General features: G+C 38.3%; 1 protein-coding gene across 2 annotated transcripts in view; it reads right to left on the bottom strand.

The window, feature by feature from the left end:
• ALDH1A1 (aldehyde dehydrogenase 1 family member A1) overlaps positions 1-23,422 on the bottom strand; it is a 52,944-nt gene that overhangs the window by 12,353 nt on the left and 17,169 nt on the right. The window contains 8 exon segments of one of the 2 annotated variants that reach the window (NM_001082013.1): positions 2,617-2,801; positions 4,659-4,752; positions 4,755-4,760; positions 7,368-7,481; positions 8,879-9,007; positions 10,921-10,982; positions 14,345-14,474; positions 16,109-16,249. In NM_001082013.1, the coding sequence (NP_001075482.1) occupies positions 2,617-2,801; positions 4,659-4,752; positions 4,755-4,760; positions 7,368-7,481; positions 8,879-9,007; positions 10,921-10,982; positions 14,345-14,474; positions 16,109-16,249 (861 nt within the window). 2 annotated transcript variants of the gene reach the window in all.

The raw sequence follows: 23,422 nt of genomic DNA, 5'->3' as shown, positions 1-23,422 counted from the left end.
GTCAGTTGGGATGGCTCAAGTAATTAGATTCCTATCGCCTATGTGGGAGAATTGCAATGAATTCCTGGGGTCCTGTGGACATTTTGGGAGTAAACCTGTTAAAGGGAACTCTTTGTTCCTTTATGTCCCAAATACAAGATATTCTGTAACTTCTTTGAATCTGAAATTCTTCCCCATATTCCAAGGTTCAGATAAAGCTCCCACACAGTTATTTCTAACTGCATACAACCCAGCTTGTTTATCTAGCTAGATTAAGTTCTATATGAAACCAAAAACTATTTTCTAAAATTTGTACAATGTTTGATACAATGATAGATATGATAGATCTTTAGAAAGAAAAGTAATCAGAACAGAAAACATAGAATCTCAACTTTTTTTGGAATGGGAGACCAACTCAAGATTAAGTTTAATATGTCTCTTGGCACCATTTGAAATTACCAAATATGATAAAAATTGACAACTATTTCTATATACTCATTAAACTCATGAACAAATATAAGGTGTTAATGGGATTCAGAGAGTTATTTTAGAGCTTTTAGGTTTCAATATCTGACATTGCCTAAATCCTGATTTTATAGCAGTGTTCACTACATTTGGCTTAAAAATGTTTGATTTGAAATCAACAGCATAAAACAGTATATAATCTTTAATGTGAAAGAATAAAGCTCTAGATTTAACTGCTAGGCTGTAGAGCAGCAGGATTTCTCAGCAACAGCCTTATTGGCATTTAAGGTCTGAAAATGCTTTGTTGAGGGGCACGCTGAATCACTGTTCTAGCATAAGATCCCAAAGAGCAGGAAGAAATTCAGGACCGAAGTTCCAGGAAACTGCTTAGTAGACAATGAACCAAGAACTGTGCAAGGAAGAAGGGAGAGTGGACCAGAGATTTTCTGAGTGAATATGGTTGTAAGTAGGTAGAAGAACACTGGGGGCCCCAGCAGAATAATTGTACTTTAACAACTCAAATGAGAAGTTTGCTACAAACCCAGGAAGTCAGGATCTTTGAGGATGTCTGTGCTACCTTTAGAAGGTAACTGAGGACCCTGGAGATGACTTATGGGACTCCTAGCTGTCTATATCTGGGGGATGGCAGCAGAGATGACAGATTAATGCCATGGAGAAATGATAGGAAGAGATGAGACGTTCCAAGTAGACAGAGCTATGACAGGTGCTTCAAAGGACATTTTGCTTTTTATTTGCTAAACTTCTTATTTGTTGATAAAATAAGCTTTTTATAGTAATATGAATTTAAAATGTTATTCCAAAATGAATGAAAGAGAAACAGAGAAATAGAAAAAGAAGAAAAGGAAAGAAAGTAAAGGAGAGGGAGGGAGGGTGGGAAGGAGAGAGCAGCAGGGAGGCAGGGAATATCATTATATTTTTAAGATTATGTATACAAATGATATTTAACTAATTAAATATAAAAATATGCTAAATAAAGTGTATGAAAGGGGCCATCATTGTGGCATAGCAGGTAAAGCCATAACCCGTGATGCTAGTCTCCCCTATGGCAGTCAATTTCTGTCTTGGCTGCTCTACTTCCAACACTCTCTAATGGCCTGGAGAAAGCAGTGGAAGATGGCCCAAGTGCTTGGGGCCCTGCCACCCACATTGGAGACCTAGATGAAGCTCCTGGCTCCTGGCTTCAGCTTGACCCAACCCTGGCCATAGCAGCCACTTGGGGAGTGAACCACCAGAAGGGAAGATCTCTCTCTCTCTCTCTCTCTCTCTCTCTCTCTGTGTCTCTCTCTAATTTTTTTTCAAATAAATAATTTTTTAAAACAAACGTTTATAAAGATGGTATCAAGATAAATTTATTATTGTGCAAAAAATTAGATCCATACAAATGATTCGATGGGTCATCTAAATTATCATGGACAATGTACATTATGAAAAGCTATGGCCGGCGCCGTGGCTCACTAGGCTAATCCTCCGCATTGTGGCACCAGCACACCCAGTTCTAGTCCCAGCTGGGGCGCTGGATTCTGTCCCGGTTGCCCCTCTCCCAGGCCAGCTCTCTGCTATGGCCAGGGAGTGCAGTGGAGGATGGCCCAAGTGCTTGGGCCCTGCACCCGCATGGGAGACCAGGAGAAGCACCTGGCTCCTGGCTTCGAATCAGCGCGATGCGCCGGCCACGGCAGCCATTGGAGGGTGAACCAATGGCAAAAGGAAGACCTTTCTCTCTGTCTCTCTCTCTGTCTACTCTGCCTGTCAAAAAAAAAAAAAAAAAAAAAAAGGAAAAGCTATGCATGGATTTCAATTTTATTTTGCTGCAAAAAATGTTTCTTTTATTTTGATTTTTTGAGAACTTTTAAGAATAATCTCATATTTAAAAACCAACAGATTGAGTAAAGCAACAGATATATAGCATTTGTCAATTTTCCTCATATCTTTAATTCCTAGCATAGCTATAACTTTTTTCGGCAGGAGAAATGAGTAATACAAAAACAGGATGATATCTTTTCCATTGGGAGTTAGGTCTTTTTGTAAATCACCCAAGTGGTATAGTATTTTCACCTAGGAAGATACATTGATGGGAAGTAATCTTACTCAATAAAAGTAAGGACACACTATTCTTGACCCTTGCGAATGTTATCCCTTCTGTTGTATACTCACCTGAGGGCCTTGGTTTACTTCTGGGGCCAGAGGATTTCCAAGAACATACTTCTTGGCCCGCTCAACACTCCTTCGAACAAACTCATCGTAAATGGATTCCTCCACAAAAAGCCTGGATGCAGCTATGCAACACTGGCCCTGATGGTAGAACACCCCTTGGTGTGCAAACTCAACGGCATTGTCCACTGCAAAGAAAGAAGACATTCACCTTACACAGCCACTTTCTAAAGGTTTTACATATAATCTTATATATATATATAATATATATTATATATAATATATATAATATAATCTATCTTATATATAATCTTATAACCTTATATATATAAGATTATAATAATATAATCTCAGAGGCAGTGATGCAGAATAGTCATGTGTTGTATAGTCAGACACAGACATCTTTTAAGTCCTTTTCCAAAAAATAATAGCAAATAGTACAATATGAATAAAATAATTGTAATTATAATAAGATTAATGGCATTATCAAGTACATTTGATGTGTTTTATGATTTTTATAAATATCTTCATTTATAACTGTACTGTGAATATTTCTTTCAGAATTTACTTTTTAACTAGATGACAAAGAAAATCTGAAATGTATATGGTATTAAGTAATTTTCAAAACATTCTTAGATACCCTGAGCCAGAGAAAAGTGATCTTTCTGTAAACAAAATATAACAACGAGGGCCCAGCACTGGGTGCTGGTTCGAGTCCCAGCTGCTCCACTCTGATCCAGCTCTCTGCTATGGCCTGGGAAAGCAGTAGAAGATGGCCCAAGTCCTTGGACCCCCTGCATCCATGGGGGAGACCTGGAGCTTCATTGTGGCCATCTGGGGAGTGAACCAGTAGATGGAAGAGCTCTCTTTCTCTCTCTCTCTGCCTCTGCCTCTGCCTCTAATTCTTTCAAATAAATAAACTTTAAAAACAAACAAAACCAAAAAAACCCAAAATATGGCAACTAAACTAATATACAGTCACCCTCCTACCTTCCATAACCTTATATTAAGAAATATATTTTCAAAAAGCAACCTAACATATACTGTATTATTTCATAGGTGTCTATAAATCTTCCTATCCATTTGTTTTATATGGTAGAATATGTTTTAAAAGGAAGAAATAAGTTGCTTCCTTAGTAGATATTAAACAATAAAATAATTTTCATTTTAATGTTCTAAGGCTGAAAATGGAAACATGAAAGTAATCCAGGTGTTGTTTTTACTAACTGGTGAACTAATCACACCTGTTGAAGTTGCAGCAAAAGCAGTGTTTGCTCAGGTTTGGCAACATAATCATGTCTGCAGACTGTTTAATAACATTGGATATTCTAAAAATCCTCCATTTAAGATCACCATATTAACATAAGCCCAAGAAAATTTGTGTTTATAGGTTCACGCCAATAATACAGCACTTAAAAAGTTTTAGGAATGTTTGATCATGTATTTCCTCAAATTAGTTTCTATTAATTTTGGATTTTATTTGGTAATATGATCAGATTGAGCTTATGATATTATATAGCAAAGCCGCGTCATAATTGTAGATTTAGTATATGTAAATTCAACCACATTTGTAAGGAAAACATATGTCTAAATAGGTTTAATTTTCTTTTGGCCATTTCATTTAATGAATGGATGACTCATACATATGGGAGGTGGAGGACATATAACTGCCTTCCCCTCAGTTGGTCTCAGTCCAAAGTGTTTGGGGTATCTCGTTACACTTAATTACACTAATTATTATATTATATTAATTAGTAACACTAATAATTAAATGTAAAAAGTATATCATGGCCTCTAAACACAAAACATTTCTGCCATCTGAGCCTCAACTGAAGAAACAGCTGTCTATTTCAAATCAGGATGAAACGATGTCTGTTAAACTTGTCTATGCATTTGATCTTAGGACAATGGAGGAGACTGTCAAGAGTATTTCTGGACTTTGATGTTAGAAGCAGACTCTTTTGTAAAATTCAAGTTCACTGTCTAGCACAATCAGGCACCAAAAAGGCTGAAGAGTGAAAAGTTGCCAAGTGGCTTCTACTCACAGTCAGCATCAGCAAACACAATGCAGGGGCTCTTCCCCCCGAGCTCCAGGGTCACCCTCTTCAGGTTGCTTTTCCCAGCAGCTTCTTTGATCAATTTGCCAACCTGAAAGGGAGCATTACAAAGGAGGTGGCTTATGCTGTGCTCATGAATTTATACGACACTGGTGCTGTATTCAAATTCCATTTGAGAGAAACATTCAACGGTTTTAAGATTTGACATCTTTATATCTAAAGATATATATTATATATAAATGTATATATCTCAGTGTATTCTATGATATTGGGGCAATGCTGTGTGGGGCAGAAATAACAAGTGCTCATGAAAATGTGCTAATATATTACCTCTGTGCAGTGGAGACAAGGGTCTTTTTTACATGAATCTAATGGGACATTAAAATTCTTACCTTGCCAAAAGTTTTGTTAGAATGGTTCTCATTGCTTTGATGGTGATAAAGGATGCAATCTACTGTTAGCCTCTTTGGTGAGATTTGGCAAGTTCCTTAATAGAAGCCAAGCAACACACCTGAAGAGAACTGAGAAAGATGGTTCTGGGAGCTCTTGAGCTGGTACTCCCACTAATTTGTGTGTGTGTGTGTGTGTGTGTGTGTGTCTTCTAAAATTATGTTATTCAAAGTTAATTCCATAGTTCTAATTCAGAAGTAGTTAGTGTACGTGTTCAGGCTTATGGAGATAACAATGAACAAAGACAGTCTTTGAAGACAGTCAAGCAAGAGATACACAACAAGGCGATGGGTGTGTACCCTCATGATTGTGTATCATGGACAATGGGAATACATTCAGAATGCTCCTCAGGTGCAGAGATAAGGAGAAAGCCAGAGAGGAAGCCAAGCTAGAGCAGGTCATGGCTACACATGAGCAAAAGCCTTGAGGAATGAAAAGATATATGGAGTACTCAGGAGTAACAGGGCAGAGTGGCAGCGATGGAGACAAATTATGTGGTAAGGAAGCTCTTCCCCTCCGCTTTTAAAACTAATGTGAGAAATTAAATGAGTGGGGAAGAGAAAACGGAAACGAGTACAGGACGCACATGATAACAACGCCATTTCCTGAGTGCTCTGTAACGTGCTAAATGTGTTACTGCTCTTGGGTTGTTCAGTTTTGCTCCACACAACTACTAAGGTAGATACCATTCTCTCTATTTTACAAATGAAGAAGCTCAAATTTAGCAAGGATATTTAACTTTATGAAGACACACTTCTGGGGAAGGTAAAGTTAGAATCTGAATCCAAATGTTTCTCAGTCTTTGGGTAGGTTAGTGTCCCCTCCAGTTTGCTACAGGGGCTCAGGGATGAGCCAAGGCAAAATGCTGGAGGTAGAATCTCAAGTGGTGGCCCCTGGTCCTAACAAACTGGAGAAATGAGTAGGCATAGGATCCAGACTTGCGAATGTATATGGAATCCTTACTGGGTAAGATCTAGAATGCAGGCTAATGAACTTGGAGGTTGCTTCATTTGCATCCTCTGTTACGATTTTAACTTGTGATCATTTTAAAATTCCTTGCCATGTCTTGAAAAATCAATTGTTTTGTCTACAGTAAATTCTAACTGTGAAGTTGCTTTTTCCCTCCCTCAGGGCTTAGTAAAATGCAAACCTTTTCTACTATATGTAGAAAGTATATATTTGTACATCTAATTTTTAAAAGATCAAGAAAAATAAATTTTATTTTCTACCATTTCAGTTCCTTATGTAAATATTTCTTTACATTGGATTGCTGACTAGGATTATAAAATAATCATAAAATTATCAAATTACTCTCATATGACTATCTACAATGTTCTTTTTGCTTCTGTCTCCAGGGAGTTAAAGAAACCAGTTTTCAAAATTCAGAGCAAGTTCTAGCACTGATTTAGGCATCACCATCCCTGTCTGTGAACCCCCTTGTATATTTCTTGGTACATTTTTATATCCTGCTATATTTCTTACTTGTATCAACGACTTTTAAGATGGGCTTAGCTTATTCTTCCCCCTCTATCCCACATTACAATGAGGAATGCACTATATTTTTGCATAAAGTATCTAATAAAGTCACATCATTTAACAGAATGACTCAAGAATTATTTTTGCCTAATACCATATGATTGCACCTCTTTCTTTTGCTTAGGACAGAAACTGTCTCAATAAACAGGACTCCATCCTTCCAAAGTCTGCCTTCCCTCTTGCTGTCTTGCTTCTACTTACAGTGCACACGGCTGAGGTCCTGTCCTTAAACCTTTAGGATGACCAGACAGGAACCAGAGAGACAGAAAATAGATCAGCTGTCTCTGGCTGCCTTTCAGAAGACCCACAGAAGAGAGAGCCCCAAACAAGGAGCTAAGTTGATTCACACAATCTAAGGAATAAAAATTACATTAATTTGTACAGCTCACTATGGCCTAATTTATATTTTCTGTCACTGCCTTACTAATCATAGCAGGGTCTCCATGGTCATATTTCTCATCAGCAAAGGTAGTGAGCACATTATGAATGGTTTACTCTAGTCCTTCTGAGTTTGTAATAGGTATTCCATTTCATCCAAACTGTATCTGCTTATGTTCTATAAACATATTTGAAGGCTTGAATAAGGAACAAATCATTAAAAAGAACTTTTGTTTTAAGGAAGTGTCGGCTCAAAACTAGTTACATAAAACATGCTTCTGGTGGCTGGACACGCACACACCCTGAACTCCTGGCCTGAGTAAATGATATTACCTCTGTTGATCCTGTGAAGGCAACTTTGTCTATGTCCATGTGGGAAGAAATGGCTGCCCCTGCAGTCGGCCCATAACCAGGGACAATGTTCACCACGCCGGGAGGAAACCCTGCCTAAGAGGTGAAAAGCAAAATAGTTACAAGAGGAACAAGAATGGAGTTCAAAAAAGGGGAGAGTATGGGATCAAGGCTGCTGTTTTAAACGACCTTGTGAGTTTCTCTACCAAGAAAAATCCGCTTAGGTTTATTAACACCATCAGCACTTCTAAAAGCCAAAGGAATCTCAAAGGTTTAGTTTTCTATCTATCTGTCAGAGTATAACAGGTCAGTTGCAAATTCCCATTAGCATTATTTAATCAGTAGAAACAGAAGTGTGATCATGCCATTCATGATGAAGCACGGATTAGTTCCTCCCCATGGAAAGACTCAGGGGGGAGTACTCAGACAACTGAGTGGGGGCACATCGACAGTTCATGTTATTTTCATCAAATACCTCATGTTGACATCTATTTGAAGAAATAGGTTTAGATTTTCTAATTTGTCTTTTTTTTCCTTTTTTTTTTTTTTTTTTTTTTTTTTTTTTTGACAGACAGAGTGGACAGTGAGAGAGAGAGACAGAGAGAAAGCCTTCTTTTGCCGTTGGTTCACTGCGCTGATCCAATGGCAGGAGCCAGGTCTCCCATGGGGTGCAGAGCCCAAGCACTTGGGCCATCCTCCACTGCACTCCCGGGCCACAGCAGAGAGCTGGCCTGGAAGAGGAGCAACTGGGACAGAATCTGGCACCCCGACCAGGACTAGAACCTGGTGTGCCGGCACCGCTAGGTGGAGGATTAGCCTATTGAGCCTCGGCGCCGGCCTAGATTTTCTAATTTGAATATTCCAGAGACTGTTTCTTTTAAAGCTTTGGTAAGATATGAATGCCAAAGGACAACAAATGTTTTGTAAGAAAAATATTTTAACACAATTTGGATAGTTAAAGTAAGTTTCATGTGTTCTTCCATCACTTTAGAACAGGAAGAGGCAACCAACATAGAAAGGTGAATCCACTCACGGGTAGAAATGCTACGGGATAATGGGGCACAGTATTCAAAACCAACAGATTGGTGAACATGGCCTTCAACCTTCAGATAGACTAAAAGTTGCAATTTGCTTAAGTTTAAACTAATTTGCAGAAACCACCAGGCCATTCATGGCAGTTAGCAAACTAATGCAACATTTCAACGTGAGAAATAATGCTATATTACTTGCAACATGAATTTATGGTCACAAGAGTTGGACAAAAGAAATGAAAACTGATCACAGGTGTCACACCAAGCCTTTGAGTCTGACTTCCTGTTTGTATTTGGGCAGAAACTCATTTGAGTTGACTGCCAGAAATCTCAGCCAGCAGCCACGCTAAATATATCCCCACCAGTGGATGGGGGTCAGTTGTAAATACCACAGTCTATTGGCCAGGGCAAAGCAAGTCTTCCTCTTGAGTTCTTGTATGTACTTTAGCTTAGGAAACTTACCTCTTTTATTAAAGACGCCACATGAAGAGCAGTGAGGGGAGTTTGTTCTGCAGGTTTCACGATCACAGTGTTTCCACAGCTCAGGGCAGGCCCTATCTTCCAAATGAGCATAACCAACGGGAAATTCCACTAGAAAGCAATATATAAAAATAGGTTCTTTGTATTAATGAAAGGCACATTTGCCAATCTAACTTTCACATTATGCACTCTGTAGATGTTAAATAATAATTACAACAGTTGTGTAACCATCTTTGTGTATTCTCGTTAAGTTCTTTGCGAAAAGAAACTAGTAGGGCTGAAAAGCCCTAAATAAACCATATATGGAAGGGGAGCACGAGAACGAGACAACATTTAATCAACTGCTATTATTTTTAGTTCATTTTCTACCAGGAAAAAATAATCACTTCATGATTTGGTTTATTAGTAAGCACAACATAACTTATCTGTGTTTCAAAAGTATGATTATTCCTCTCTCCCCATGCACCATCTATTGTAACTATTTACTGAATAACATTATTTAGTAGCATTTATATTCAGGACAAATATTTTGTTAACAAATATGTTAAGGGTCAGAGGCTGAAGCTGATTCAAATCTGATCTCAGACAAAAATCAGCCATGTGAACTTAAACAAATTCCTTGCTCTCCAAGTATGATTTCATTACCCGTAAGTGCCTCAGAAGTTTGTCCTGAGGATTAATCAAGAATGTGGGCCAAGAATTTAGATATATTTTACTATTCTGGATTTGTGATTTTCATACATTCCATTGCAATTTTTAAACTAATGAGAAATTTCTTTTAATGTTTACATTTCAATTTCATTAGAGCAAAACATAAGTCAATGCCACTTCTTATCTAAGAACTCAGGAAACTTCAGTAGTCTTTTATTTGACCTTTGTAGGTATGTCAATTCAAGAAAAATCATTTAGATAATCTCCTGTCTGTTAGGCTTAAAAAGAAATCTTTATGACTCTATATAAGAATATTACCTTCTCTACTACAATGAATTGAGAATATTTGATTCTGTAATCAAAAGATACAATATATTTCAAACCATGTCCCAAATGCCTCTGGTATAATTTCTGCCATGCCTTTTTTTTTTTTTTTTTTTTTTGAAAGGCAGAGTTACAGAGAGAGGGAGAGATCTTCCATCTGCATTCACTCCCTGAACAGCCACCACGCCCAGGGCTGAGTTAGGCAGAAGCCAGGAGCCTGGGTCTCCCATGAGGATGGCAGGGGCCCAAGTATTGACCTGTATTCTGCTACTTTCCCAGGCACATTAGCAGGGAGCTGGATTGGAAGTGGAGCAGCCAGGACTTGAACCAGTGATCATATGGGATGCTAGGGTCACAGGCAGTGGCTTAACCATCCATAATCCCAGCCCAATTTCTTCCATCCTTACTTAAAAATATTCAAGATTTGGTCACATAACATCCATTTGCTACTCTTCCCCACAATGAGAAGTCTCAAGGAGGAGATAAGAGTGCTGGAGAGTAAGACATACCACATTTCACTAAAATGATTTCCTGCAGCTGATGTGCTTATGACCTACACTTTACCACATACGTATACAACTTGGCTCTTAGAGTGAAACAACTTTTTTTAAAAAAAAGATTCATTTATTGGTCTGATTGATTAGAGAGAGGGAGAGACAGAACGAGCTCTTCCATCTGCTGGTTCAGTCCCAAATGGCTGCAACGGCCGGAGCTGAGTCCATCTGAAGCCAGGAGCCAGGAGCTTCTTCTGGGTCTCCCACGTGGGTGCAGGGTCCCAAGTACTTGGGGCATCTTCAGATACTTTCCCAGGTGCATTAACAAGGAGCTGGATTGGAAGTGGTGCAGCCAGGACTGGAACTGGTGTCCATACGGGATGCTGGTGCTGCAGGTGGCAGCTTAATCAAGTTCAACAAGTCCTACCTTTACTCTATATTAAACAAATATCTAAGCATCCACTTATGTTGGATGAAGCTTCACTCTCAAGTCAAATATAATTTGAACTTTTTTTTAAAAAAAAAAACATGTTAATTTTATAAAGACCAACTTACAGGAATGATTTGGCCACATACACCAACAGGTTCATGTCTTGTGTAACAAAAAAAGTCTCCATCTGGGAAAGAAAATACAGAGTAATATATTGACAAGTGCTTTTGACATTCATTAAGGTGGCCTGGAAATCATTTTATAAAATGAAAAATTAAAGCTTTTTTATTTTTTAGATTTATTTATTCGAGATGCATAGTTACAGAGAGAAGGAGGGACAGAGATCGAGGTCTTCCATCCACTGGTTCACTTCCCAGATGGCAGCAGTGGCCGAAGCTGGGTGAATCCAAAGCCAGATGCCTCCTCTGGGCCTCCCACACAGGTGCAGGGGCCCAAGCACGTGGAACATCCTCCACTGCCTTCCCAGGCCATCAGCAAGGGTCTGGAGTGGAGGTGGAGTAGCCAGGACTTGAACTGGCACCTATATGGGATGCTAGCTCCACAGGAAGAGGCTTAACCTACTATGCCATAGCACTAGCCCCAAAATTAAGGTCTTAAATAGTAATTTGGATTGATAGGTACCATGGAACTGAGCTAGGAAAAAGTAACAATGCAAAACTGGATAAAAATCTGAATGATAATGAATTCTCTCAACATCTAGGAGATCTATTCTCTAAATGATTTTTTTCTCAAAGTTTCAAATAGAAAAGGAATGAAAAATGAGGTTGGAGATGTCTGGCTAAGAAAAATTGTAGTTAAGTAGGAAAAATGTATTTTTTGACAGTTTTTGAAAGTCAAGTCCTACTGCAGGTAGAATTCTTTAAAAAATTAAATGCTATACAAAGAATCTTGAAAATGTTATAGGAAATGAGTATTAAACTGCATTGATTGCAAAAAGTTTTGAATCAAAATAAACTTATGCTTTACTTCTTCAAACAGTTTAAAGTATCACAATTGATCATGACAGGATTAAAAGTCAAAGGGATCACATAAACAAGACTAGTGTCTGCTAATACTAACTGATAGAATTAAAAAGGAGAGAACAATCCAACATGGGAAGTGGGATACACAGCAGCCTCATAGAATGGCAGATGTCCTAAATAGCACTCTGGCTTCAGAATCAGCCCTTAAGGCATTTGGATCTGGCTGAAGAGCCCATGAGAGTATTTCAGGCATGGAAAGCCAAGACACTCTGGCAAACAAAAAATAAACAAACAAACAAACAAAAAACACCTAAATGAAAGATCTCTGCAAGTGAGATCCCAGTGGAAAGAATGGGTCATCAAAGAAGGAGGTACCTTTCTCTGAAGGGAGGAGAGAACTTCCACTTTGACCATGGCCTTGTCTAAATAAGATCAGAGTTGGTGAACTCAAAAGGCCTCCATAGCCTTGGCAACTCATGACAAGAGCTTAGGGCTATTACTGATGCCATAAACAAGAGTGTGAATTGTTAAGTCAACAACAGGAGTCACTGTGCACTTACTCCTCATGTAGGACCTCTGTCCTTAATGTGTTGTACAATGTGAATTAATGCTATAACTAGTACTCTAAAAGTACTTTACACTTTGTGTTTCTGTGTGGGTGCAAACTGTTGAAATCTTTACTTAACATATACTAAACTGATCTTCTGTATATAAAGAAAATTGAAAATGAATCTTGATGTGAATGGAATGTGAGAGGGAGCAGGAAATGGGAGGGTTGTGGGTGTGAGGGAAGTTAAGTGGGGGTAAAAGCCACTGTAATCCAAAAGCTGTACTTTAGAAATTTATATTTATTAAATAAAAGTTAAAAAAATAAAGTATCCTCATATAATTTAAAACAGAAAAATTTTAAAAAGTCTTCCTATGAGTAATAAGCTTTTTCTACTTACTTATTCTAAAATTTTGTTTTTATTTTGCTTACCAAAGAGGAAATAAAACTTCCTTAATCCTAAAATATTTCTCAAGTAAACAATATTTAATTGAACCAAATTTGATTGATTTCTGGTGCATCATAGGTAGGCATGGTCATTCTGAAGGCTTCACTGTGCCTCACATCTAGTTCAGTTCCACTTCCCACAGAAGCCTCCTGGCTGTCACAGCGAGAACTCTCCATATCAAGATCTATTTGTATTTAGTTTTTCTCATCTTGTTCCAGAATAAAGTAAGACAGCTTCTAAAACAGTCACATTTCATGATACCATCAAGTTCATCTCTCTTTGAATTTCCTGGCTGTCACTTTTTTTTTTTAAGATTTTATTTGTTTATTTGAGAGGTAGAGTTACAGACAGAGAGAGGGAGAGACAGAGAGGAAGATCTCCCATCCGCTGGTTCACTCCCCAAATTGCTGCATATGGCCAGAGCTGAGCTGATCTGTAGCCAGGAGCCAGGAGCTGCCACCAGGTCTCCCACGCAGGTTCAGGGGCCTTAGCACTTAGGCCATCTTCCACTGCTATGCTAGGCCATAAGCAGAGAGCTGGATGGGAGGAGGAGCAGCACCTTGGACATGAACCTGGCCTACTATGCCACAATGCCCTCCCCCTGGCTATCACCGCCAACCCACTATATGTTCCAGTTAGATTGGAAATGCACACCAGGGCCAGCTGTGGAGAGTGCTGTGCTCCTAAAGTGAATACATTTATGTGGGTTAAACTCTACCCATGTTTCCCAAATAAACATTTTTTCACAGGAGGTAATTTTCATGTACATACCCCACTCAAATAACATGTGCAATGGCACTTCAAAAAGTTCATGGAAAATAGAAGTAAAAGTTGTGTTGATTTGGGTGCAAAATATTTGCAACTCCATCCACATGAGAGGTCTTAAAAACTCTCATGGAAAATGTGTATTATGAAAAAACGACACACTACACTTGGATGTCAATTTTTTTCTCTAAAGTGAATTTATCTTTTAATTCCTTTTTTCCATGAATGCTTTATAGCACCTTTATATACATACACATTCACACACGTGAATTTCTAGTTCAGGCTATAAATACAGTACCAAGTTGCTTTGAAGCTACTTGAAACAAATCAATGTGAATTCGTTTGTTTAATTAGTCTGTTCTAACTATTCTGAGTTTGACCAGGCACAGATGACCATAACTGACTCATACAGGACATGCGAAGAGGCTTAAATAATTACATTATAAGAGGGTATAAATGCCACTATGGGAATACAACCTAAATAATTTCACAGAGGCCAACTTTGAAAAGTTTGGGCCCCTAGAGAGAAAGTTGTCTCAAATCAGTTATTTGTCCGTAAGTATGTTCTTATTTCAATATTTTCTAAAATATCCAGAGTGTCATATTCTGTGTAATGTGCAATTATGCTAAAGCTGCTTTAAAAGCCATTTGACAAATCTTAACAGAACTTCCAAGTTCAGAACTGCATTGTCTCAAAGTCAAGGGGAAAATAATTTTGCCTTATTTGGTTGACATCTTTAAAAGGAAGAGTTTGAGATTTTTCAGCTCTATAGTAATCTCCTCACCCTCTCCTCTGAGCTACTTACCCATCGGCATTGTGCGGCCCTGGATCTTGTCAGCCCAACCTGCACAGTAGCGTAGGGTTTTTATGCAACCTCCTAAATCCATCAGATACGCATTGGGAAACAGTTTTCCAGCATTCAGTGACTCCATAGTCTGAAAAATAGAGCATATCCCAAATCTAAAATTCCATAAAAATTTTAGGTTAAAAAATACATATAACCAGCATTTTAAGTAATCATATGCTGGAGAATTTTGGAAATACAAGTCATCATGTCTAACCACCTCTTTTTCAAAAGAGACTAAAAGAAGACCTAAAAGAACTTGCTATGGTCATAGCAGGATCCAAGTAGAAAGTATAGTAAGTTTCTCTGCTCCTGCCTGCATTCTGAGTATCCTTCATCGAGCTGACATGCTAGGAACTGGTCACAATTTGATTTATAACAAACCTTGTATGGATGGTCCCTGCTCCCCATAGATCAGAGTTCCAACAAGATTTTACTTATCTCCAACTGTGCTGAAAATTCAGTGTTAGTGACTACTGTAATTCTTCAATAATGATTTTTAATTCTTACATCTTATATGGATATAGCTAATCTATTTAAACAAACTTGAGCTAATCCATTTAAACAAACTTGAGCAACACACGACTCTTTCATCCATGAATTTTCTTCAGCAAAATTTTCAACTGTGACACTCCCAGTTTTGCTGCTTATAATGATTTGACTGGTCAGGCTGTAAAGTTCAGTACGCTAACTATTACAGGATGGCCTATCTTTTCCTTTCCTACAGTGGCAATCTATGTATGATCCACAGATCAGATAAAGAAAGAAGCCAAGTTTTAGCTTGGCTAAACTGTTTTCTTCCTACAGAACATTTTGGTTAATATAGTTATATTGTACACAGTTTCTGGTTCTATATTTTTGCATATTTTGAATTATACTGAATCTGAGTAGTACGTGGTCCCTGAATTATTAATGCAGATGTTTTTAAAATGTAGCCCTTTTTGTTACTGCCACTTAAAGATCTCAAAGGTAATAATATTTACTTTCAAGCCTGATCTTGATATTAGTTTATATTAAATTGACTTCACTATAATGTTCAGCTTAAAAGGCAAAAGCAGACATGCCCTCCTCCACCTATAATGTGGGTTGACTCATTTAACTGTTCAAATTTAAAAGAAAACCGAAACTAATCAACATACATAAAATATAATTTTATACAAATATTAATGATTGCATTTTCTTTGCCTTTTTTAATCTATAAGAAGAGTATCATTTATCCTGGTCATAACTAAATGGATACTTTTAGGAAGGGAAAAGGAGCCATTTGTTAAATATTTTTCCTAATGAAAAATATTTATTTTGGGGAAATATTTTGGGTACCTTTAACAAACTTGATGGTATTTTCTATTAAAACAGTGCATTGGTCAAGTAAGTTTGAGAAACAGCAGATCATTCTAGGAGACTCTACACTGGCATGTAATCTTGTTGAAGGCAAAGTTCTAGAGTGAAGACATTTCTTTAATGTAGGTTAACTCAGGATTTGCCAGAGTTTAGATTGTGGATCTCATGGAAACAGGAAGTAACATCATGCAGTAACGAAGTACAGAGTACTAGCTGAGATGAGGTTCACTGGGTAAGTCTCATTCAAGAGCTGAGAGATGCAGTTTTCCAATTTGTTTGTATAGAGGATGTAAGGATCACTAGACTAGATCAAACGACCTGCCCATTCAAACAATGAATGTTTTTGAGACCTCTTGTTCTCTATCCAGTGTGGTTAATACTCACTGCCAGCAGCAGGCGATCTCTTTCAATTAAGTCAGCCAACTTGTAGAGTAGTCGTCCCCTCTCGGAAGCATCCATAGTACGCCATGGAGAGCCAATCTGAAAAGCCTGCCTTGCTGCCTTCACAGCCTTGTCAACATCTGCCTGAAGGTCCAGAGGAATGTAAGTTAGTGGGGTAATACATCAGATAAGCAAATTCAGTGGCACAAAAACCCAGCCACACACTGAATCTCCTTATAAACAGGCGTTGTGTCTCTATTAGCCCAAAATATAGCACGCTGTGCACACTTGCTGAATAATCTTTAGAATGATGAGCTCCATGTACTTGTATAAGCTTGATTTCCTAAAAGGGATATGTCATAATATCTTAATAGCTGGTACTATTTGAGAACTTTCCATATTTTCTAATAATTCACACATATAACTCATTTAATTCTCAATAATTTTGTGGGACAGATATTTTTCCCATTTTACTGATGAAGACGTTAAAGCAAAAACAAAGAGGAGCTTTGCCTCAGATCAATAGTAAAAGTAGCTGACTAAGTTGTAAATGGTGCCCATTCAACTGTAGAACCTTTGCTCTTCACTATACATTATATTCTGTGGGAATTGGATGACATGAATTCTGGGCTAGAATTCTGGGTTAGAATGGCTCACATACAGAAATCTACCAACAACAGATGCTGGCGAGGATGTGGGGAAAAAGGGATACTAAGCCACTGTTGGTAGGAATGCAAACTGGTAAAGCTACTAAGGAAGTCAGTCTGGAGATTCCTCAGTAACCTGAATATAACCCTACCATACAACCCAGCCATCCCACTCCTTGCTAATTTAATTGCCTTTTGGTAAATTCCAAACAAAAAAGCTGTCTGCACCTTAATGTTTATTGCAGCACAATTCACAATAGCTAAGATCTGGAATCAACCCAAATGCCCATCAACAGTAGACTAGATAAAGACATTATGGGACATGTAGTCTATAGAATACTATACAGCAGTAAAAAACAATGAAATCTGGTCATTTGCAACAAAATGGAGGAATCTGGAACACATCATGCTGAGTGAAGTAAGTCAGTCCCAAAGGGACAAATATCATATGTTCTTCCTGATCAGTGACAACTAACCGAACCCAAAAAGGAAACATGTTGAAGTGAAATGGACACTATGAGAAACAGTGACTTGATCAGCCCTTGTCCTGACTGTTGATGAACAACTTAATACTTTATCCCTTTTAGTATTTTTTTGTTCTACTTAATACTATTGGTTGAACTCTGTAATTAACATGCAATTATTCTTAGGTGTTTAAATTTAACTGAAAAGTGATCCCTGTTAAATATAAGAGTGGGAATAAGAGAGGGAAGAGATGTACAATTTGGGACATGCTCAATCGGACTTGCCCCAAATGGTAGAGTTAGAAACGTGCCAGGGGATTCCAATTCAATCCCATCAAGGTGGCATGTACCAATGCAATCTCACTAGTCCAAGTGATCAGTTTCAGTTCACAATTGATCATTATAATAGGATTAAGAGTCAAAGGGATCACATAAACAAGACTAGTGTCTGCTAATACTAACTGATAGAATTAAGAAGGAGAGAACCAACCATCATGGGAAGTGGGATAAACAGCAGACTCATAGCATGGCAGATGTCCTAAATAGCACTCAGGCCTCAGAATCAGCCCTTAAGGCATTTGGATCTGGCTGAAAAGCCCATGAGAGTATTTTAGGCATGGAAAGCCAAGACACTCAGGCAAAAAAAAAAAAAAAAAACAACAACAACAACTAAATGAAAGATCTGTGAGTGAGATCCCAGTGGAAAGAACGGGGCCATCAAAGAAGGAGGTACTTTTTTTCTGAAGGGAGGAGAGAACTTCCACTTTGACTGACATTGTCTAAATAAGATCAGAGTTGGCGAACTCAAAAGGCTTCCATAGCCTTGGCAACTCATGACAAGCGCCTAGGGCTATTACTGATGCCATAAACAAGAGTGTCAATTGTTAAGTCAACCACAGGAGTCACTCACTGTGCACTTACTCCTCATGTAGGATCTCTGTCATTAATGTGTTGTACAGTGTGAATTAATGCTGTAACTAGTACTCAAACAGTACTTTACACTTTGTGTTTCTGTGTGGGTGCAAACTATTGAAATCTTTACTTAACATATAATAAATTGATCTTCTGTATATAAAGAGAATTGAAAATGAATCTTGATGTGAATGGGATGGGAGAGGGAGTCGGAGATGGGAGGGTTGCAGGTGGGAGGAAAATTATGGGGGGTAAAAGCCACTGTAATCCAAAAGCTGTACTTTGGAAATTTATATTTATTAAATAAAAGTTAAAAAAAAAGAAATTCAGTTAATCAAATTGATTGCTTACATGTAGGCATTGTTTTAGATGAAAATAAAAAGCAAACCACAAGAATCTGAGATTGTGGATAATATGACTTATAAACTATATGCTGCTCTGGGTTTAAACAGATCTGTGTGACTCGGTTTCTATTTGGATCTTTCTGCTCAGTGTGTGCCATTGGGGTTAGAAAATCAGGCATCCTGGTCTCCTGATGAGTTATGGAGAAATTGACTTTGAGACAAATAATTCCAACATAGAGAAACATACCCAAAGACAACACTGCTTTAAACTGAGAAATTCTTGGGCTGTCTCAGGCTCTTTTTTTTTTTAAGATTTATTATTTATTTGAAAGGCAGAGTTACAGAGGAGACACACACACACACACACACACACAGAGAGAGAGAGAGAGAGAGAGAGAGAGAGAGTGAAAGAGTGAAAGAGAATGAATCTTCCAACCTTTGGTTTATTCCCCAAATAGCTGCAATGGTTGGGGTTGGGTCAGGCTAAAGCCAGGTGCCAGGAACTTTTTCCAGGTGCATGTGGGTGCAGAAGCCCAAGCACTTGGGCCATCTTCTGCTACTTTTCCAGAAGCATTGGCAGGATGCTGGGTCAGAAGCAAAGCAACTGGGTCTCGAAGTGGCACCCATATGGGATGCCGGCATCACAAGCGGAGGCTTAACTTGCCATACCACAATGCTGGCCTAGCTTTTTTTTTTTTTTTTTTTTCATCTTATATTTAATATTATAGGAGCAGCAATAGAGTAGCAGTAGTTAATATAGAATTCTGAACCAAAACAGCTCTTATTTGTGTGTGTGTGTGTGTTTTTGTTTGTTTTTTGACAGCCAGAGTTAGACAGTGAAAGAGAGACAGAGAGAAAGGTCTTTCTTCCATTGGTTCACCCCCCAAATGACTGCTATGGCTGGCTTGCTGCAGCTAGTGCGCCACGCCTATCTGAAGCCAGGAGCCAGGTGCTTCCTCCTGGTCTCCCATGTGGGTGCAGGGCCCCAGCACTTGGGCCATCCTCCACTTCACTCCCGGGCCACAGCAAAGAGCTGGACTGGAAGAGGAGCAACTGGGACAGAATCCCGTGCCCCAACTGGGACTAGAACCCAGGGTGCCAGCGCCGCAGAAGGAGGATTAGCCTAGTGAGCTTTGGCACTGGCCTTTATTTGTGTTTTGAATCCTTATTTAGCTACATAAGCTTTAAAGCACCCCATTACCCAATTGCCCATCCATCTAAAGGGGTGTTAAGCATCCCTCTCTGTGGAACTCTTATCAAAAGAATGGTTAAGTGAGGAGATGGCCCTTTTGAAATATAATCAAAAGAGGGAGACATACAAGAAAACCAATATATATTAATGTGTTATTATATGCTGTAATAAATGCAGTTATACCTTGATATCTGAGGGATGTTGTTCCAGAACCCCCTTCAGACACCAGAATCTTATATATAGTGATGTGGTATTTGCATACAACTTACACATATCATTCTATATACTTTAAAACATTTATACATATTATATGTAATTTTTAGGGAAGAGAAAGAAGTCTGATCCCTGACAGTACAGATGAACAACCTCCATAGGTCTAACTAGTTTTAATTTGTGGTTGAATCCACAGATGCAGACCCAAGCATACTAAGGGCTGACTGTCCTAAGGTGAAATATACTGTACCACAACTTCTTTAAGGTTTGATTTTCTTGCCTTTAAAATTGCAGTGGGGCTAATATTTAGCCTAGTGGTTAAGATGCCCACATTCCACATCAGAGAGCTTGGGTTTGATACGTAGCTCTAGATCTTGACTCTAGCTTCCTGCTAATGTCTACCCTGAAAGGTAGCAAATGATGACTCAAGTGATTGGGTCCCTGAGACCCTCAATGGATCCCATTCCTGGCTCCTGTCTTTGGCCTAGCCAGCCCCTGCCATTGGGAGCATTTGGGGAGTGAACCAGAAGTTGGGAGCTCTGTCTGTCTTTATCCCTGTCTGCCTCTCAAATAAATAATTTTTAAAGAATCAAAGTAAGTTATCTTACAGAGTTGTGTTGAAAATTAAACAATGTTACATTTGAACCATGTTTCCTATGTGTTAGCTATTAAGTGTTCATTAAATGGTGGTAACTGTTATTGCAGTCCTAGAAGTCAGAACTTCAGATAACTCTCAGTAATTTCAGAATATTTCAATATTTCCCTCCAGTTTTTACTTCCTTCTACTACTTTAGGCCCTTGTATTTCAAATGCTTAATAGTCTTCCCAAGATCATTCTCTCCCACCCCAAGTTCTCTTGCTTATTGTCACCAGGTTAATTTTTCTCAAATAATTTTGTCTTATCATTTTCCCTTTCACAAGTTTGTAACTGTTCTCTTTTATCTACAGACCCAAGACCAAACTCCTCTGCTTGGTTTTGAAGACCCAATATTCTTGGGCCCCACCTTACCCATCCAAACTTAGTGTTTAATATTTTTTCTAGTCTATCTGACTCAACGCCTTCTCACTTTTGCTAGTTAATCCTTCCAACCTCGAATGTTTCACCACAGCTCCACTTTACTTCAAATCCTATAAAGTACTTCAAATTGTTCATAGTAAAATCCAATTGAAAGATATTTATTTTGATGAAAAGTTTCTCAAGTCATGCATTTTTTCTTATTATGCATTTTTCATGAATTTTTTGAAGACTGTATGCACGGATTTCAAAAGTTCTTCGCTCCAAAACACTTATCTTTCAACTCTGTTTCAATACATTTTTTGAAGTACCTTCATACACATTCTTTAAGACTCAGCTCAAGTATCATAATCTTCCTAAACCGTAAGCAAACCAATCAAGACTAATAATAGTTACTTGTTAAGAGTATACTGAGATCCAGATACAAGGACAGGTTCCTTACAGTCCCATAGTTACCACAGGTCAAGTATCTCTTATCCAAAACATGGAGGCCCGGACATGTTTTGAACTTCTGGATACTTTGGGAATTTTTGCATATATAGTTCACAACAAGATATCTTGGGCTTGGGACCCAAGTCTAAACATGAAATTCATTATGTTTCATTTATTCCTTAGGCACATATCCCCATGTTAATTTTACATAATATGTTTGATGTGCCTGTGTCTTGACTGAGATTCATCTCATGAGGTCAGTTGTAGAACTTTCTATTTATGATGTCATCTTGGTGCTCAATTTTGGATTTAGAGCATTTTGGGTTTTGGACTTCGAGATTAGAGATGTCCAATCTGTACTATATTTATTTATCTTGACCCTTGTTGTACAGATGAGTAGACTTGGCTCATGGACATGAAATGCAGTGGATAGTAAAAACAAAATTTGAGACAATAGGACTTTAATATCTAGTTTTTATTGCTTTACAAGGCTGCCCCAATAATAATCTCCTCTGCAGTAAGTGTTTACTGTTATCTGTATTATAAGCTAAAATATCTCTTACTCTTCTGGGCCTATAATATGCAACCAATAAGCATTTAATAATTTTGTCATCTAGCTTACAAACTTATCATGTTACATTAAGTTTGTATAACGGTACACTTTATATAATCAACTTTACTGATATTGACATTTATATTAAAATCATAAATTAACCAATGCTACTATATAAAAAAGCTTTTACATTATTCAAAACTATTAGGCCTAAGGGCTTTTGTGCTTATTTTAAATTGCAGGACTACCATTTCTTGGACTGTTAATTCCAGAACTGGCATTTTGGGGATTTTATTTTTTAATTATCTAGGAAACGATATGCCTCCATTCATAATGCTGCACCCTATCCTATTGAAAATGTTCCCTTTTCGAGATAGGGAGCCTGTAAGCTGAAAACATGAAGACGTTTCCAGTGACGCTGAGCTTTGAAATGCTTCCTAAGCATATTTAAGGAAGGACTGAACTCTTCAGTCACTCCCAGATGGTATATTTCCATATTAAATCCATTCAGAGTGGAGGAAATAGTTATCAGGCAAGTTTTGCTTTTACACCTGTCATAGGCACTTACTTTAATGGACATTTACTTTTATCCCCACCAATTATTTGTTAGGTCATGCTGTAGCATTAAGAGCAGTTTTCAGGATTAGTCAATATAGCCTAAGAGAGCCACTGAAGTGAAAAGAAAACAGTTCCCACCCACATCTGCGCTTTGCTTTGTAACCTCCATTTGTTCTTGCCTCCTTTTTTATAAAGCCACTGAGAGGCAGTACATAGTCCATTGTTAGCTCCATTCTACTCATAAATTAAACCCCTAAAACCTCTTGGCTCATTATCTAAGAGTCAGTTCCAGAATATTAGGTTTCCTATGCCTGTGTAATTTACTAGGTTCGTACCTTTCCCATAGCAAGGTTGTTAGAGTTTGCTATACATTTGAAGGGAAAATTGTGAGAACAGAATAATTTAAAACTCAAAGTGTCTGAATAAATAAAAAATACAATATAAGAATGTAGGATATGAATCAAAGAATTGCATACCACAATTTGTATCATTAACAATTTAGTCTGAGTGATCAAATGTCCAGCCAACTTGATTAGCACTTTGCTGGATGTTAATGAGTGTCTTTGATCTCTTGGCTGAGCAAGAGCCATTGTCAATAAGCACAGCACAAATCAATTTCTGAAGCTTCAGATGTAACTAACTGCTTTCCCTTACTATGCTTTAGGAAGATGAATTCCACAAACTATGTCAAGAAAAATCCTTAGAACAGTTGACAAAGTTGTATCTGGAATGCCAGGTGTGGAGCTGTGTTTCACTGATGTGAGGAACTAATCCCAGGGAGAGAGCAAGGTGTGTTCAACTGGGAAGCCAATGGCAAAGCTAAGTTCCAGGCTCCAGAGCCTGGGGTTGGCGCTATGACTCACTTGGTTAATCCTCTGCCTGCAGCACCAGCATCCCCTATGGGAGCTGGGTTCTAGTCCTGGTTGCTCCTCTTCCAGTCCAGCTCTCTGCTGTGACCCGGGAAGGCAGTGGAGGATGGCCCAAGTG

The sequence above is a fragment of the Oryctolagus cuniculus genome, chromosome 1 (assembly GCF_964237555.1).
Source record: "Oryctolagus cuniculus chromosome 1, mOryCun1.1, whole genome shotgun sequence".
In the NCBI taxonomy this organism is placed as follows: Eukaryota; Metazoa; Chordata; class Mammalia; order Lagomorpha; family Leporidae; genus Oryctolagus; species Oryctolagus cuniculus.
The sequence above is the reverse complement of the archived record's forward strand: the minus strand, read 5'-3'. Positions and strand labels throughout refer to the sequence as shown.